The sequence below is a fragment of the Lytechinus variegatus genome, chromosome 4, assembly GCF_018143015.1.
Source record: "Lytechinus variegatus isolate NC3 chromosome 4, Lvar_3.0, whole genome shotgun sequence".
Lineage (NCBI taxonomy): Eukaryota > Metazoa > Echinodermata > Echinoidea > Temnopleuroida > Toxopneustidae > Lytechinus > Lytechinus variegatus.
Genome location: NC_054743.1, coordinates 57,589,003 through 57,604,694, shown reverse-complemented (window position 1 = coordinate 57,604,694; position 15,692 = coordinate 57,589,003). Strand labels below are relative to the sequence as shown.

Genomic DNA, 15,692 nt, shown 5'->3' with positions numbered 1-15,692 from the left:
TTTCAATGACACTATAAGATTCCATCCTCTGTAGTGCATCCTTACATATGAAATGAAAAGATGTTGATCTTATTAAAGGTCAAGTCCACCACAGAAAAATGTTGATTTGAATCTACAGAGAAAAATCCAAGAAGCTTAATGCTGAAAAATTCATAAAAATTGGATTTAAAATAACGAAAGTTTTGACATTTCAAAGTTTTGCTTATTTATTTATTTTATTGTTGTGACAAACTTTTCTAGAATCGCCCCAAGATCTGCCAATAAGAATATCAAAGAACATTTTCATAGAAAATTACTTTTCTACAAACTGCAGAATATTATCATTTCAAGCACAACAGCTTGTTAGGCAAAAAGCAGCCCTTCAATTGGACTAAATAGCACCTACAATTCATCAATTGCCCAAATGTGAAACAACAGCCCTTTAATTTTTCAATTAATTACTTGTTACCCTAGTAAGGTGACTGATTTGGACGGGGTAAGAAAAAGAATAAGTTGGAAAGAAATCTCCAGAAATCAAGAAAATCAGTGAAAAAGGAGAGAATTTGATATAGTCACAAGCCAATCTGGTCCCATCTCTGAATAAAAAAGAACCAATATAGGTGGAGGTGCCGTGGCCGGGTGGTCTAGGGTGCTTGTTTAGAGGTCCGAGGAACGGGGATTCGATTCCTGGCACGGCACTTATGCCCTTCAGCAAGGCCTTTTATCCACAAAAAATTGAAAATTGTTATATGCATTATGAAAACCAATGTGTGGACTTTTTTTTTAATAAAAAATATAGGTGTCTATTAAAGCAAAGAGGCTGATGATGAAGAAAAGAGAGCTAAAAAAAGGGTCCATTCATTAACCCATCCAGACAAAAATGAAAATAATGATTAATTTCTAAAGATGGACAGTTGATATAAGCACTGGTTTACACAGTCTACAATACTGACTGACAACTGTTACAAGCTACTGAAATCATTGCATCTGATTGTCTGAGAGCAAATTAGTTAGTGAAAATCACTGACAAAACCCATCTGTGAAATGCTCCCCTTGTGACAAGAGCAAATTTGATAAAACCTCATAAATGTTATGTTCCTCCAATATGCTATCTATACAAATATAAAAATCCATATCCATATCCGTATTTTATTGTTTGAAATAGACATGAAATGAAATACTCCGAAATTTGCTTTGCCCAAGTGATCTAAGGCCCAGCAGCCACTGTGCAGTGCCAGATTGACGAGGGTCTATCCCTTTAATCGTTGAACGCTAAACACGGTAGCGGCAACTCCCATCTTTTAAAGTCTTTTGGTCTGACGCGGCCAGGGTTTGAACCTCCGACCTCCCGGTTGTGAGACGGATGCTCTACCAACTGAGCCAACACACTTCTATTTTTAAAAAAGAAAGACAGCCGTGATCACCCTTTAAAGCTAAATGATAGTAGTTGCAGGAAAACACTAATTTCTTGAGAAAGTCTGTAAAACCAAGGTTAAGTATGACTATATCATCGTGGATCTACATCTGGTACAGTTACATTCACTGAACTTTGTGAAATCATAAAATCTAAGCTGAAATGCGATCACACTGAAGATCGCCAACAAAGATAGGCACATGTGGGACAGTGTATTATTATTGCTGGAATAAAGAACTTACGGAAGTGACCGAATCCGCGCTTATTTTGCTTATTTCTCAGCAATTACACAATTCCTTCCAGAATCCTTTGGCACATATTTTTATTCATACAAACAGACACTTGGGTGGTCATTTTATTAGATTCTGTAAAAAGACATTTTGAGATCGTTACCAGAACTGGAATTTATCTTTAATCCAGCTGAGATGCACACACCTGGGAAAACATATCATCGGTCATCCAGCTACTATATAGTAAGACTGTGACAGCTGTATGGTCAGTGAACTGACCGTTTAAAAGCAGCTGGATTTGGACTTGCTATCACACAGACTGGCTTTACTTCCACCCCTGCGGCTACGATGATCTACATGGTATTCATAGCAAGAGAGGCTTCATACCAGCAAGAAAAACGAATTGAACCCCTCTGCAAAATGAGATCAACTCACAAGTTGATATTAATTGCATGTGTGAACAGTTCAAATTGATACAGTGTGTTTATATCTAAGAGTTTTTTGTACTATGGTATTCATGTTTAAAGCTGGTTTCTTTTATTTATTTTGTCAAGAAGGTAAAATTAACCCCTAATCCACTCGCAAGTTGAACAATTTCTGGTATGAATAGGTCAAACCGATATATGATGTCTTCATATCTACATGTGAGGTTATCTCAATGTTATTCACATTTAAAGCTACTTTCATACAATTTAATCAAAAAGAAAAAAAAAACTATTATATAACCCCTAACTTCCAAGTTCAAAGAATTTATAGTGTGAACATGCCAAACTACATGTACCATACGATGTGCTCATATCTAATGCTGAACAACAGGGTCTATGGTATTTATGGCTAAATGTTCTTTCATATTATCAATAAACAAGTGGAATGCCTCTGGCCGTCTCACCTGCATCACGCGGTTCAATATAGCAGCAGTGCTGACTTTGAATACTACTCTAACTCGCACAAGATGTTCAGTGATACATGGTTACTCTTATGTCCACTTTTTATGAACTAGACCAATAAACTTACAGAGATATGATGGTTATTCAACAAAAAACCCCAACATGGCCAAAGTTCATTGACCTTACATGACCTTTGACCTTGATCATGTGACCTGAAACTCGAACAGGATGTTCAGTGATACTTGATTACTCTTATGTACAAGTTTCATGAATCAGATCCATAAACTTTCAAATTTATGATGGTAATTCAACAGATACACCCAATTCGGCCAAAGTTCACCGACCTTTGACCTTGGTCATGTGACCTGAAACGCGCACAGGATGTTCAGTGATACTTGATTACTCTAATGTCCAAGTTTAATGAACTAGACCAATAAACTTTCAAAGTTATGATGGTAATTCAACAAATACCCCGATTCGGCCAAAGTTCATTGACCCTAAATGACCTTTGACCTTAATCATGAGACCTGAAACTTGCACAAAATTTTCAGTGATGCTTGATTACTATCATGTCCAAGTTTCATGAATCAGATCCATAAACTTTCAAAGTTATGATGGGAATTCAACAGATATCCCCAATTCGGCCAAAGTTCATTGACCTTAAATGACCTTTGACCTTGGTCATGTGAAACTCATGCAGGATGTTCAGTGATACTTGATTAACCTTATGTCCAAGTTTCATGAACTAGGTCCATATATTTTCTAAGTTATGATGACATTTCAAAAACTTAACCTCAGGTTAAGATTTCGATGTTGATTCCTCCAACATGGTCTAAGTTCATTGACCCTAAATGACCTTTGACCTTGGTCATGTGACATGAAACTCTAATAGGATGTTCAGTAATACTTGATTAACCTTATGGCCAAGTTTTATTAACTAGGTCCATATACTTTCTAAGTTATGACGTCATTTCAAAAACTTAACCTCAGGTTAAGATTTGATGTTGACGCCGCCGCCGCCGTCGGAAAAGCGGCGCCTATAGTCTCACTTTGCTTCGCAGGTGAGACAAAAAATGGATCAAGTTATCCGCTTATCACCTCAAAAGTTTATTAATTGCTCATGTGAACGTGCCAAACTGACATATGATGTGTTCATAACTAATGGTGAACTATATGGTGTTCAAGGCTAAAGCTACATGTACTTTTATACCATCAATCAAAATGAACAAAACTATAAACCCATAATCACCTTACAAGTTGATTAATTGCTCATGTGAACAGGTCATATTAACCTATGGATATAAGTTTACAAAACAACACCTATATGTACTTATATGGTATTCATTGCTCAAAATGATTTCATGCCATCAGTCAAAATGGATCAAACTGACCCCTCTGCAAAATAAAACCAACTCACAAATTGATAAATTGCATGTGCGTACAGGGGAACATTCCATGAAACAATAATTAGAGAGTGATTTTCATTGATATAAGCCACTGAAATCCTTGTATCTGTTTGGCTCAGAGCAAATTTTCTCAGTGACAGTCAGTAACAAGGTGCTCCATGAAACACTAGACGTAAAATGTTTCATAGGTAATTGGTTTTATACCAGCTTGGCGTTTACCAGTTCTTACGGGAGTTACCACAAACAGAAACAGAAACTCTCTGATTCAACCCAACCTGCGGTATGTTCACATCTAAGGAAGATGGTGAAATGAGAACCTATTGGCCCACAGGTGGTTTTGAAAACCATCGGTTGAACCCATGGTTTATGCAGATTTCCTGTACAACTTACAAATGATTTACAGCATATAGTTTTTAAAAAGTCCAATACCGATGTGCGCTTTGTAACAGTGTGCCAAATTGATGCCTGTTGTCATGGTTGAGTACGCTATTTTATTCATGAGTCCACTGTTTTGTATTGATGAGTCAACTATTCAAAACAGTGGACTTACGCTTCAAATGGTGTCAAGATTAACACAAGTCTCTGGTGACACGACATTTGCTCTGGCAACAATTTCTTCGGGCATTATTTGGTCTTAAGATATCGGATTAGGGTTGAAATAGGGTTTTATGTTATGTTTAGGGTGTAGTAGGGTACAGTGTTAAATCCAGGGTTGAAGCTGATCATTCTATTAATGTGTGGAATTTGCACCGGAGCAATTGCCGCTGGAGCAACTGTCAAGGAACCTCTGCATTCTGAAAGGACCATGCATTAAAAATACACCAGGAGTTTGAATTAAAAACTGAAAAGTTTGAATTAAAAACTCCCAACCAAAATAACAAACAGAACATGTGATAATGGTACTCATTATACCAAACTAACATCATTTGTACACCATATACTGCATGTGCTGTGCAGGTCACCGTTTTCTTAAATTTGGCAAATCTAAAATTGCCAAATCTTTCTTATCTTACATCTGATTTTGACAAACTTTCAGGTTCTTTTCTATTTACAGAAATAAGTGTGTTAACTACCTGGGCTTGGCCTGTAAAGCAGCGAGACGATGCTTTTCGTCAGCAGAGCAAAATCTCAGTCTTACCCTTTTTCAAATTAAGATGATGCTTCCGATGGGGGGAAAGACAACTGATAAGTCTTGCAAAGGAGGACCAAATCCATTCTAAGATTCTTTTCTTGAAAGTTGAGAGGTTTTAGATATTCATCAATGTCTAGTGAAAGGATTTTCTCTTTAAAGGAGGGCTTTAGGAGGAAGATTACAACGCAAATGCTGAATATGTACATTTAAATGTTCCCACTCCCTCCTCTCTCTCTCTCTCTCTCTCATTTCTGCTGTTTCCCCGACAACCTTCTTTCCTAAATTCCTTGCTACGAGGTGCTCTCTCTCTCTTAAAGTACAATGGCATCAGTGGAAACTAAAGTACAATTCAAATTTTGTTAAAGTGCAACTGCAATTTCATCTCCTTTACTTGGTCTGTTACTCAATTCCTGCTTTTATTTGTCATTTCTTGTCTCATTTTGAAAACACATTTTTGTTCTTCCCAATCGTCATTTACATTTCCGTTTGTGTGAGATGAATGAATGGTCATTTTCTACAAATCTCTAGCACTACAATCAAAGCAAGTGTACACAACATACCAATGACAAATGCATTCTGTTATTAAAGGGATCGACTAACGTTAAAGTTTGCTGAAAATCTGAGCCGTGGGACCCTATGAGCTGTCAGGCGTATGCTCGTAATGGATCATTATTTCATCTTTCACCAAATGAAGTATTCTGTCCATTGCATGAATGAAAAAACATTGATTATTTGGTGTATATGACACCTATACAATTTTTTTTCATATGAAATTCATGAATTTTGATGCAAAACATGCTCATGCTGTGTGAGATTGGTCTGTTGATTGTTACGTCATTACAACAAGCGCACTGCTGGTGCATGGGCTGCAGTCTCGGTGCGCGAGTGCAATGGACAATATCGTATGGATAAAAAAAATTGCAGATGAATGGATCCAAAATTGCACGGTTGATGACATTGAAAAATGGGCTGAATGAACAATATCAAACAACCAGTTAAATCACAAGGATTTATCTAGATGTCATATAATGTCCTATTTAAAGGGAAAGTTCACCCTGACAAAAAGTTTATTGTAAAAATAGCAGAAAAAATAATGAAAAATATTGCCGAAGGTTTGAGAAAAATTCATCAAATAATTCAATAGTTATTAGAATTTCAATGATTTGATTTGTAACGTCATATGCGAGCAGCATTCCTACATATTGAATGGTAAAAAATCAATGAAATGTCATTTTCTCAGAAAATTGAAAATGGTTTTCACTGTACCTTTTTTATATCAATAGACAAATCATTTCACACCCGATCATGAATAGAAAACAAAATTAAGTCACCAGGAACCATACAAAATTTGAAATTCATGCATTTTAAATATTACATAACAAATGGGGCAGCTGCTCGTTTATGACGTCACAAATCCAAAACTTTGAATTGTAATAACTTTCTTACTCTTTCACAGATTTTCCTCAAACCTTCACCAATATTTTTTATAATTTTTTCTGCTATTTCTCCAACATAGGTTTCTTCAGGGTGAACTTCCCCTTTAATCCAGGATAGTCACTTCAGTTCCGAGAACTATTCTCCCAGCAGGCCCATGTTATTATCACCCTGGCTTTGGCACAGCTGTCTTGATCGGGCGCTCAAGCATTCCAGGAATTTCTTCCTACCCGGTACCCATTCATCTCACCTGGGTTGAGTGCAGCACAATTTGGGAAAATTTCTTGCCGAAGGAACACACGCCATGGCTTGGAATCGGAACCCACGTCCTTCGGATTGAAAGACGGGAGTCTTAACCACTAGACCGCGATGCCCCCCTCTTAAGTGATATTTTCCCACATCAAAAACATTTAGTGTTAACTAAAGCCTAGGTCACATAGCCCGGCCGGTGTCCGGCATCGGTGGAGCTCGGTGGATTTTTGAGGTGTCGCCGAGCTCCCCTCATCGGTGGCATAGCTCGGTGACGTGACCGGGCTCCGTCCGGAAATCTACAGGCGACCGACCAAACACCGGCCGATGACCGTCCGGAGTCTGTCTCAAAAGTGGAGATTTTTTTCGGCCGATGTGGCAGCAACTACCGGCCGATGGTCGGCCGGACATCGGGGGGTATACGGCCGGTACCCGAGCAGGTTAAAGGACACCGTGCGATCACCGGCCGGGTTGTTAACGGGCTTCGAACACTGCCCGGCCGATGTTCGGCCGGTGTACCTCGGACTTGGGGGGCCGATGGTCAGCTATTCCATACCTGTATATATATGTCCACCCTACCTGGAATGGTCAGTTCATCACTATGGCTGCACCGAGAAGACTACGAATGGCGTTGTTAGAACACGAGCTAGCTCAGGCGAGGTTCCAGTACAACTTGGTCCTGGCAGCACTGCTCGAAGAAGCCGAGAGGGAGCGACAGAGGGCCGGCAGAAGAATAAGACGTTGGTGGGTGCGCGAGTGGATCCTACGCAGACCTCGTTTCGGCCAGTATGAGACGCTCATGAGGGAACTCGAGGCCGAGCACGCTGCCGACTTCAAATCCTACCTCCGCATGGTGCCACAGATGTTCTATGAGTTGCTTGACCGAGTTGGCCCCCGCATTGCCAAGACCACAACGTAAGTTTACACTTTATGAACCTACTGTCAAATTGTGCTGAAATGTCTTCCATCCATATTTATTCTAGTTTGATTTTATTCATATTTCACCCTCTTCTGTTGCAGGCATCGAACCCCCTTGGATCCTGGGCTGAAGCTGGCGATCACCTTGAGGTTCTTGGCGACCGGAAGCAGCTATCATGATCTGGCGTTCGCGTTTCGTGTCCCACACAACACCATCTCTCTGTTCGTCCCCGAGGTCTGTCAGGCCATCTACGACGAATACGAGGACGAGATGTGGGCCACTCCCCAGACAGAAGATGAGTGGCGCCCGGTAGCCGAGGGATTCGGAGACAGATGGAACTTTCCCCACTGTTGTGGCGCGATCGATGGGAAACATGTCGCCATCAAGAAGCCCCCCAAGAGCGGCTCACTTTACTACAACTACAAAGGCTTCTTTTCCATCGTCATGCTTGCAGTGGTAAACTCTGACTACAAGTTCATCTGGGCGGATGTGGGGTCACCAGGGTCGTATTCCGACGCCGGCATCTTTAACCGGTCGCGACTGGAGCCAGGTCTGCGTGAGGGAACGATCGGACTACCCCAGCCGGATCCCCTACCAAATGACGACCAGGACACACCCTACTACATGGTCGGAGACGACGCCTTCCCCCTACGGCCATACATGATGAAGCCTTACCCTCATCGGCACCTGAAACGGGACGAGCGGATCTACAACTACCGGTGTTCCAGGGCACGCCGTGTGGTTGAAAACGCGTTTGGTATATTCGCCAATCGCTTCAGATGTCTGCTAACAACCCTGGGATTGAGACCGTCGAAAGTTACCAAGATCGTCAAGGCCTGCATGACCCTTCACAACCTCATGAGGACTCGTTACCCCAACCTTCAGAATGCTGACCTCGACCGGGAAGATGAGCAGGGTCAGATCATCGCGGGTGCATGGCGAGACCAAGCCGTGCTCGAAGATGTGCAAGCAGCAGGGCACGGGCCAAGATTGACCCGACCAGGCAAAGAACTGCGCGCATACCTCAAGAATTACTTTTGCAGTCCTGCCGGGAGTGTGCCATGGCAAGATGTGGCAATAAACCAGCAGTAACTTGTGTCTAATATTGTTACAGTATACCGGATGCAGCCACAGACATTCCATTATTCTTCTCAGGACTTAACGCATTTTTGATGTGTTATACTTTCCATTATTCAGTATGTTGTTTGCAAATAAATCTGTTATTGGGTAATCTTAAAACATTGCCTTTGCTCTTTTTAATTTGAACACTAGTAATAAATGCCAAAAGAAATCAAACCTGTTTGAAAGAATAAATCAATATTAAAATACACCAGTATGAATAAGATGAGATGTGTGTAAATAATACAACAGCAACACATTCATTGTGATTGAATTATTTTTAATCAAAGAATAATCGTCATTGTATCTTTTCTTTCACCTTTAAAAACTAACCTTTCATAAAGAAAAACACTTGTATCAACCAATATGATTAGCTTTGTAATTTTGTAATAGGCTTCAAATGATTGCCCATTAATATGTTTTCACCTTTTAAAAAGTATGTGTTTTTTCATAATGAGGAAGGATCTCCATTGTTTACATATCAGATAAAGTCTTTTACGAAATATTAATTTTTACTTGAGTACTGTTTAACTTTTGATCTATGCAACTTTGTTAAAATTAACCAATTTTTATGGTGTGTTCTATAAAACCTTCTAAATGACATTTTCTTTCCTTCTAAATTAACTTTGTTTTACCTTTTGAGTTCTCAGTTTATTGCTCTAAGATGTTAAAAAGATAAAAACAATAAAGACAACGACAGAACTTTAGTTTTCATACCTTGGATGTTACCACATACACAATAAATATGGCAATAAACATAAACTGGCACGGGACACCGGCCGATACTCGGTCGTACACCGGCCGATGCGTATTCCGATGTGGTAAGGATGGGGCTGCGATGAGGGAGCTCGGTGAGAGCCCGTCGAATTTTTAACTCCGAAGTTAAATTTCGCCGAGCTGCCACCGATGCGGTTTTTAGCCCCAAACGCCGGCCGGTGACCACGGGAGTCCGGCTAAAATCGCATCGCTGGCTCATCGGAACCTCATCGGCCGGGCTATGTGACCTATACATAGAGTGCCCATGGGGATGCTAATGACTATGGTCATCACTGTCACAGCAACTCAGTGACTGATTAACTAAAAAATCTCGGTTGATTCCTATCTGACGTAAAGGTTTAAGTTATGATTGCAGTATTAGCTGCAAGAGAGAAAATATCATTAAAGGACAAGTCCACCCCAACAAAAACCTGATTTAAATAAAAAGAGAAAAAATCAACAAGCATAACACTGAAACTTTCATCAAAATCGGATGTAAAATAAGAAAGTTATGACATTTTAAAGTTTCGCTTCATTTCACAAAACAGTTATATGCACATCTCGGTCGGTATGCAAATGAGGAACTGATGACATCACTCACTCACTATCTGTTATGTATTTTATTGTATGAAATATGAAATAATCTATTTTCTCGTCATTGTCATGTGAAATGAAGTTTCATTCATCCCTGAACATGTGGAATTCCATTATTTTAACATTTTGTGCTTCAGGCAAGGAGGTCCTAATCATCAAATTCGAAAAAATTGAAATATTGTATAATTCAAACAATAAAAAACAAAAGAAATAGTGAGTGAGTGACATCATTGACTCTCTCATTTGGATGTAACTGGCTCGTTCATATAACTATTTTGTTAAAAATAAGCGAAACTTTGAAAGGTCATAACTTTCTTATTTTACATCCGATTTTGATGAAATTTTCAGCATTGTGCTTGTCTGATTTTTCTCTATTGATTCAAATCAACATTTTGCTGAGGTGGACTTGACCTTTAAATCCTGCATGAAGTTGAACAATCCAGGACCGTTTCATAAAGCTGTTTGTAAGTGACTTTAAGAACAACCGTTAATCCTTTCTTGTGGTGAATGATATTCACCATTGAATGTTCATTGGTGATTATCTAGCGCGTAAGAAAAGTTTGCCGGTCGTTCTTAAAGGTCAAGTCCACCTCAGAAAAATGTTGATTTGAATCAATAGAGAAAAATCAGACAAGCACAATGCTGAAGATTTCATCAAAATCGGATGTAAAATAAGAAAGTTATGACATTTCAAAGTTTCGCTTATTTTTAACAAAATAGTTAAATGAACGAGCCAAATCATCCAAATGAGAGAGTTGATGATGTCACTCACTCACTATTTCTTTTGTTTTTTATTGTTTGAATTATACAATATTTCAGTTTTCACGAATTTGACGATTAGGACCTCCTTGCCTGAAGCACAAAATGTTAAAATAATGGAATTCCACGTGTTCAGGGAGGAATGAAACTTCATTTCACATGACAATGAAAAGAAAATCAAAATATTTCATATTTCAAACAATAAAAAACAAAAGAAATAGTGAGTGAATGACATCATCGACTCTCTCATTTGGATGTAGCTGGCTCGTTCATATAACTGTTTTTGTGAGATGAAGCGAAACTTTGAAATGTCATAACTTTCTTATTTTACATCCGATTTTGATGAAATTTTCAGTGTTATGCTTGTTGAATTTTTCTCTTTTTATTCAAATCAAGTTTTTGTTGGGGTGGACTTGTCCTTTAAAGTCGGGTTAACTTAAACTCAGGTTTTAAAGTTGTTGCTCTCAAATCATTCATAATTGTCTAGGAAGTATAAATAGATGATTGTCTTCACCATCGATAAATCAGGAAAGAGCATAGTAAACTTTAGAAACATACAACTTAACAAACAAATTTACACTTTTGGCTTCCCATAATTTTAACACAAAGTTAGACTGTGGTCTTAGTTAAACAGACTTCAGAATACGGGCATCATGGTTCAATCCAAGGGTGCAGTCTGGAAGGGCATCACTAATATGCAATCCACATTTAATCCTTAAAAAAAATAACTTTTAGGTGAGCACAGGGGCCTGTCCACACCCAAACTCTCAAAACATACATTATGGTCACCTAGTGTGAATGCACCCCCTTGTATTAGCTCCCTACCTACACTGACATCTCACTATTGTGGTCCAATTAACTCGACAGGTGAGTCAACACTACCTGAGAATGTCTAGATACTTGATCCTGATCAAACTGACTAACTCTCACCTCACAACCCTTAACCAGGTGTGATGTGCATGACAAACAGCCATGACAAATTCTCTCATTGCTATACAGTAGCCACATAGTGCCATACACAATAATGTAATATACTCGAAGGTTTAACATACAGCGTGAACACATCCTCGGTTTATCATACTATTCAGGTTAGTAGAACAAGGTGTGTTTAACCCAGTGACAATAATACGTGACAGCGCAGATCTCGCATAGGTTACAATGTAATTTTAGGAGTTTGGAATTGGGGTTGTTATTGATTGAAATATTTCTACGTATGCATATGTATTGGGTAGTACACGGGCTGAGAGCTCGCACATATCATAAAACATGCGTGCAGGTTAAGCTGCGCCTTTATCATTAAGTCTTTCATTCGGATTTAACCAAAGAGAGTGTACTAGATGCAATGCATAATTGATCACTGTTTTATCTTTCAAATAATAATATTAATTATACTTGCTTGGAACAGTTACTTGGAATGTTAAAGGCTTGCCTGGGGAAGCTTGTTGTAAATATAATCGATGGCTTTCAACCCAGTATCGCATTAATCGATCTATCCGATAAGTAAAAAAAAAAATCCTGGCACCAGCAGGATTTGAACCTCTTATCAGGGGAACTGAGGGCTTTGTTCTTATTTCCTCGTGACTGTGCCAATGGGACAGTGATGGCCCGGTGGTACAGTCGCTGACCAGCAATCAGTAGATGAGAGGTTCAAATCCTGCTGGTTCCTAGATTTTTCTGACTTATCAGATATATCGATCAATGCGATATAATCACCCGGGCTGAAAGCCATGAATTGTATTTATAACATTTACTTATTCAGATGTCTCTAAGCACTCTGCATCAAAACAAAGTGATAACAAACCTCACTCAAACATTACAATTGTGCTGCACTCAACCCAGGTCTACTACATGAAACCCCCAACCCCATGAATATAGAGCTGCCGAGTTCAATTGAAAAAAAAAATCTTATTCTTTTTTAAGCCTAAGATCTTTTTTATCTTCAAATTTGGAATAAACGAAAAATATAATTCTTACAAGTTTTGAAAATTCCATTTCAATGGGAAAAGTCCTATTCAGTATAACATTGTCCTAAAAATCCTACTAGAGACATGTATGATAAAATCCTATCTCTTGGCAGCTCTCTAATTATTTTCTCAACTGTTTTGATATAAACAGGTCAAATAAGGTACTGCTGTGTAAAATTGGTAGTTTATTCCAAGGGCAATCACCAGAAATTTAAAGAAATTATGACATTAAAGTACAAGTTGAATTTGAGTTTCATCAACAAGAGAAACATGTCATTACCCGTTGACTGAACTGTCTATCGCTTAGTGTTTGCGTCTTTTAGGTCACCATCTACTAGATCAGGTATATATATGTCAGAAGGGCTATTCATCAGGCATGGTGTAAATGTCATCTGTACCCTCAAAGTATTTGTGCAGGGGATTTGCGAGCAGATGGACATGACAAATTTGTAATCAATTATTCATTAACACCTAGTGTATGCTTTCCATTGTGAGCCTCAGAATAGAAAAGTCTAGACACAGCTTTGTAATTCAATCATTGATTATCAATATTTTTCACATCATGAATACAAGACGCCTTTATTATTTAACTAGGACAGTTCATTTTTTTTAAGAACTTGCTTTCATTACAAATCTGTTTTTATATTTGCCTATTTATATGGGATTTTGAAAGTTCTATGACATTTTTTCCAACAGTTGCTCTGATGGAAAACCTGCACGTTAAGCCGAACTTACAACCTAATCTCCAAAACTGAATAAATCCTAATCCTTTATTCTTACATTATTCTGAACCAAAAACTCAATTACAATCCCAACTCTAACCCCTATGCCCGCTGAAATATTAAGACCAGAGCGAATGTCGCACGAGCATGATCGTGTCACCATTTAGAACTGGGCGTGCTCCCATTTGGAAATGGCATTACTTCTTCTGACAGCATTATGCCAAGGTAAATTGCCACTAGGGCTACACCTGCTTCCTCTACTTCCAATGGGTCTCATCCCAAACCAATAACATGGAGAACTCAAGAATAGTGTTTCATGCTTTAACTACTTAAAATTTGATTGAACCAAAACTGCGAAGGATGATTAAAAAGCTCTGTGGGCTGAGAATTGACAAGACTTAAGCCCAGCACACACTTTGCGACACAAAAGCAATAAGATTGCAACAAATCAAGAGTGTGCGGCAATTAATTTTTTAGGAATTAATCTGTAGCCATGACAACGGCCGAAAAACACTTTGAAAATTTTACCTCCCATCAATAAAATAAATCTTATGGCATGGTGAAAGTTTCATGCTTTAGTTTGCACTTGTCTGGTGATCCGATCTAATAAAGTGAAAAGTAATACTGCTATTTGACAGTAGAGGGCAGTATTCATTTTGAACATGAGACCTCATGAACTTCTCCTGCCACACACATTGAACACCATAGCAGCAAGCAGATATGTATTATCCTACCTATCTTAATTTTTACCTCATCTTCGTTTCTGCCGTCTTCAATTCAATTGAATTCAATTCAAGGTTTATCAAAAACATGAGTCGCAACCAAATGGCTGAATTGGTCATGTATACAAAGTAAAAACAATTAAAAGACTCATATTACATATATTAAAAAGCAGTAACCTTTGTAAAAACTGACACGAGAAATATGTGTATAGGCAAGAATACTTAGGCAATGAAAATTCATATACATGTACAGTACATATGATATTGAGGAAAAGGTCTTTCATGATCTACACGTTCTTTCCATATCTCCATCTTGTCCATCCTTTTATCTTCCATCAACCTGTCATCCACAGCCACACACACTAAATAGAAGAGTAGCACTTACCTTCAGTTTGTCCTCATCCTCCATCCCAGCTTTCATCTGATCATCTACTCCTTCTATCCATCTCTCCATCTCGTCCACCTGTTCCTTGAAGTGACACCACCTTGGAACCACATCTCGGATGGTATCCTTTCTCCTCTCTGCGTCCCTCTTCAGCGTGGACCACCGCTCCTTGAGACCGGTGATCTTGAGCTCCAGCTCCTCGGCCTGGGCTGGATCCTTGACCAGGGTCATCTGCAGGAGCTGCTCTCCTTGCTGGATCAAGGACTCCACGTCCGGTTCAAGGTTCTCCAAGGCTTCCTCAGTGTCCTGATGAGAAAGACAGAAAAATACTGAAGAAGAACGTGCATCAGATGAAGAATGGAGCTTTTAAAGAAAAATAGTCATTTTTAAAATTATCTAATTCAATTACAAGTTTGGCAATTAATCTAAAATGGGCACTTTCAAGTAGTCACACAATTATGCATATGATTTTCTCAAGTAACCATCACCCCCCCCCCCCTTCTTCATCTCTTCCTCCTTGCCTCTCCAAAACCCTACCTTCACATTGGCATCAACCTCCATATCAAAGTCCTTGTCCCGTAGCTGGCCATCCCGCGTCAACCGATGATCGCAGAGGTCAATGGCGACATTGGTCTGCTCCAGGATGTCGTTGAACTCCTGCAGGTAGCCCATGGCATTGACATCCATGGTGGGAGAGGGTGTGACCTGTTTCTGGCTGACCTGGTCCTTCATGTCCTGCAGCATATCCTCAAGGTCGACTGGAGCGGATGCGACGGTTGCTGCATCCTGCTTCACGATCTGCTCATCAACCTAGTGAGAGTTATTAAAGAGGTTTTGTTGTATCTTGGTATTCACTTTAGTTCTTATTTTATGTATCTCATTAATCCCTATGTCAACAAGGCTATTCCTGACTAGGTATTTACTCAACTGCCATGGTAAAAAACAGCCAATCAGAATCAAATATTCCATGGGAGTTACCATTTGGGATGGCCAAGTTATTATATCTTCTTTTATGAATTGG

The 15,692-nt window shown here is 39.1% G+C and overlaps 2 protein-coding genes across 2 annotated transcripts in view; one reads left to right on the top strand and one right to left on the bottom strand.

The window, feature by feature from the left end:
- Positions 1-15,692, bottom strand: part of LOC121413102 (dystrophin-like) — a 146,587-nt gene that overhangs the window by 17,911 nt on the left and 112,984 nt on the right. The window contains exons 36-37 of the mRNA XM_041605867.1: positions 15,209-15,481; positions 14,672-14,977 (exon numbers count right to left, since the gene is read on the bottom strand). Coding sequence (XP_041461801.1) covers positions 14,672-14,977; positions 15,209-15,481 — 579 coding nt within the window. The remainder of the gene's footprint in view (positions 1-14,671; positions 14,978-15,208; positions 15,482-15,692) is intronic.
- Positions 6,909-8,925, top strand: LOC121414384 (putative nuclease HARBI1). The gene is made up of 2 exons (XM_041607541.1): positions 6,909-7,646; positions 7,752-8,925. Exons 1-2 carry the CDS (start codon positions 7,234-7,236, stop codon positions 8,740-8,742), a joined length of 1,404 nt encoding a protein of 467 aa, XP_041463475.1. The 5' UTR covers positions 6,909-7,233; the 3' UTR covers positions 8,743-8,925.

Coding starts and splice junctions, on each gene's coding strand:
- LOC121414384 (XM_041607541.1), top strand. CDS start 7,234: ATGTTCGGCCGGTGTACCTCGGACTTGGGGGGCCGATGGTCAGCTATT. Junction 7,647..7,751: donor CGCATTGCCAAGACCACAAC/GTAAGTTTACAC, acceptor CTTCTGTTGCAG/GCATCGAACCCCCTTGGATC.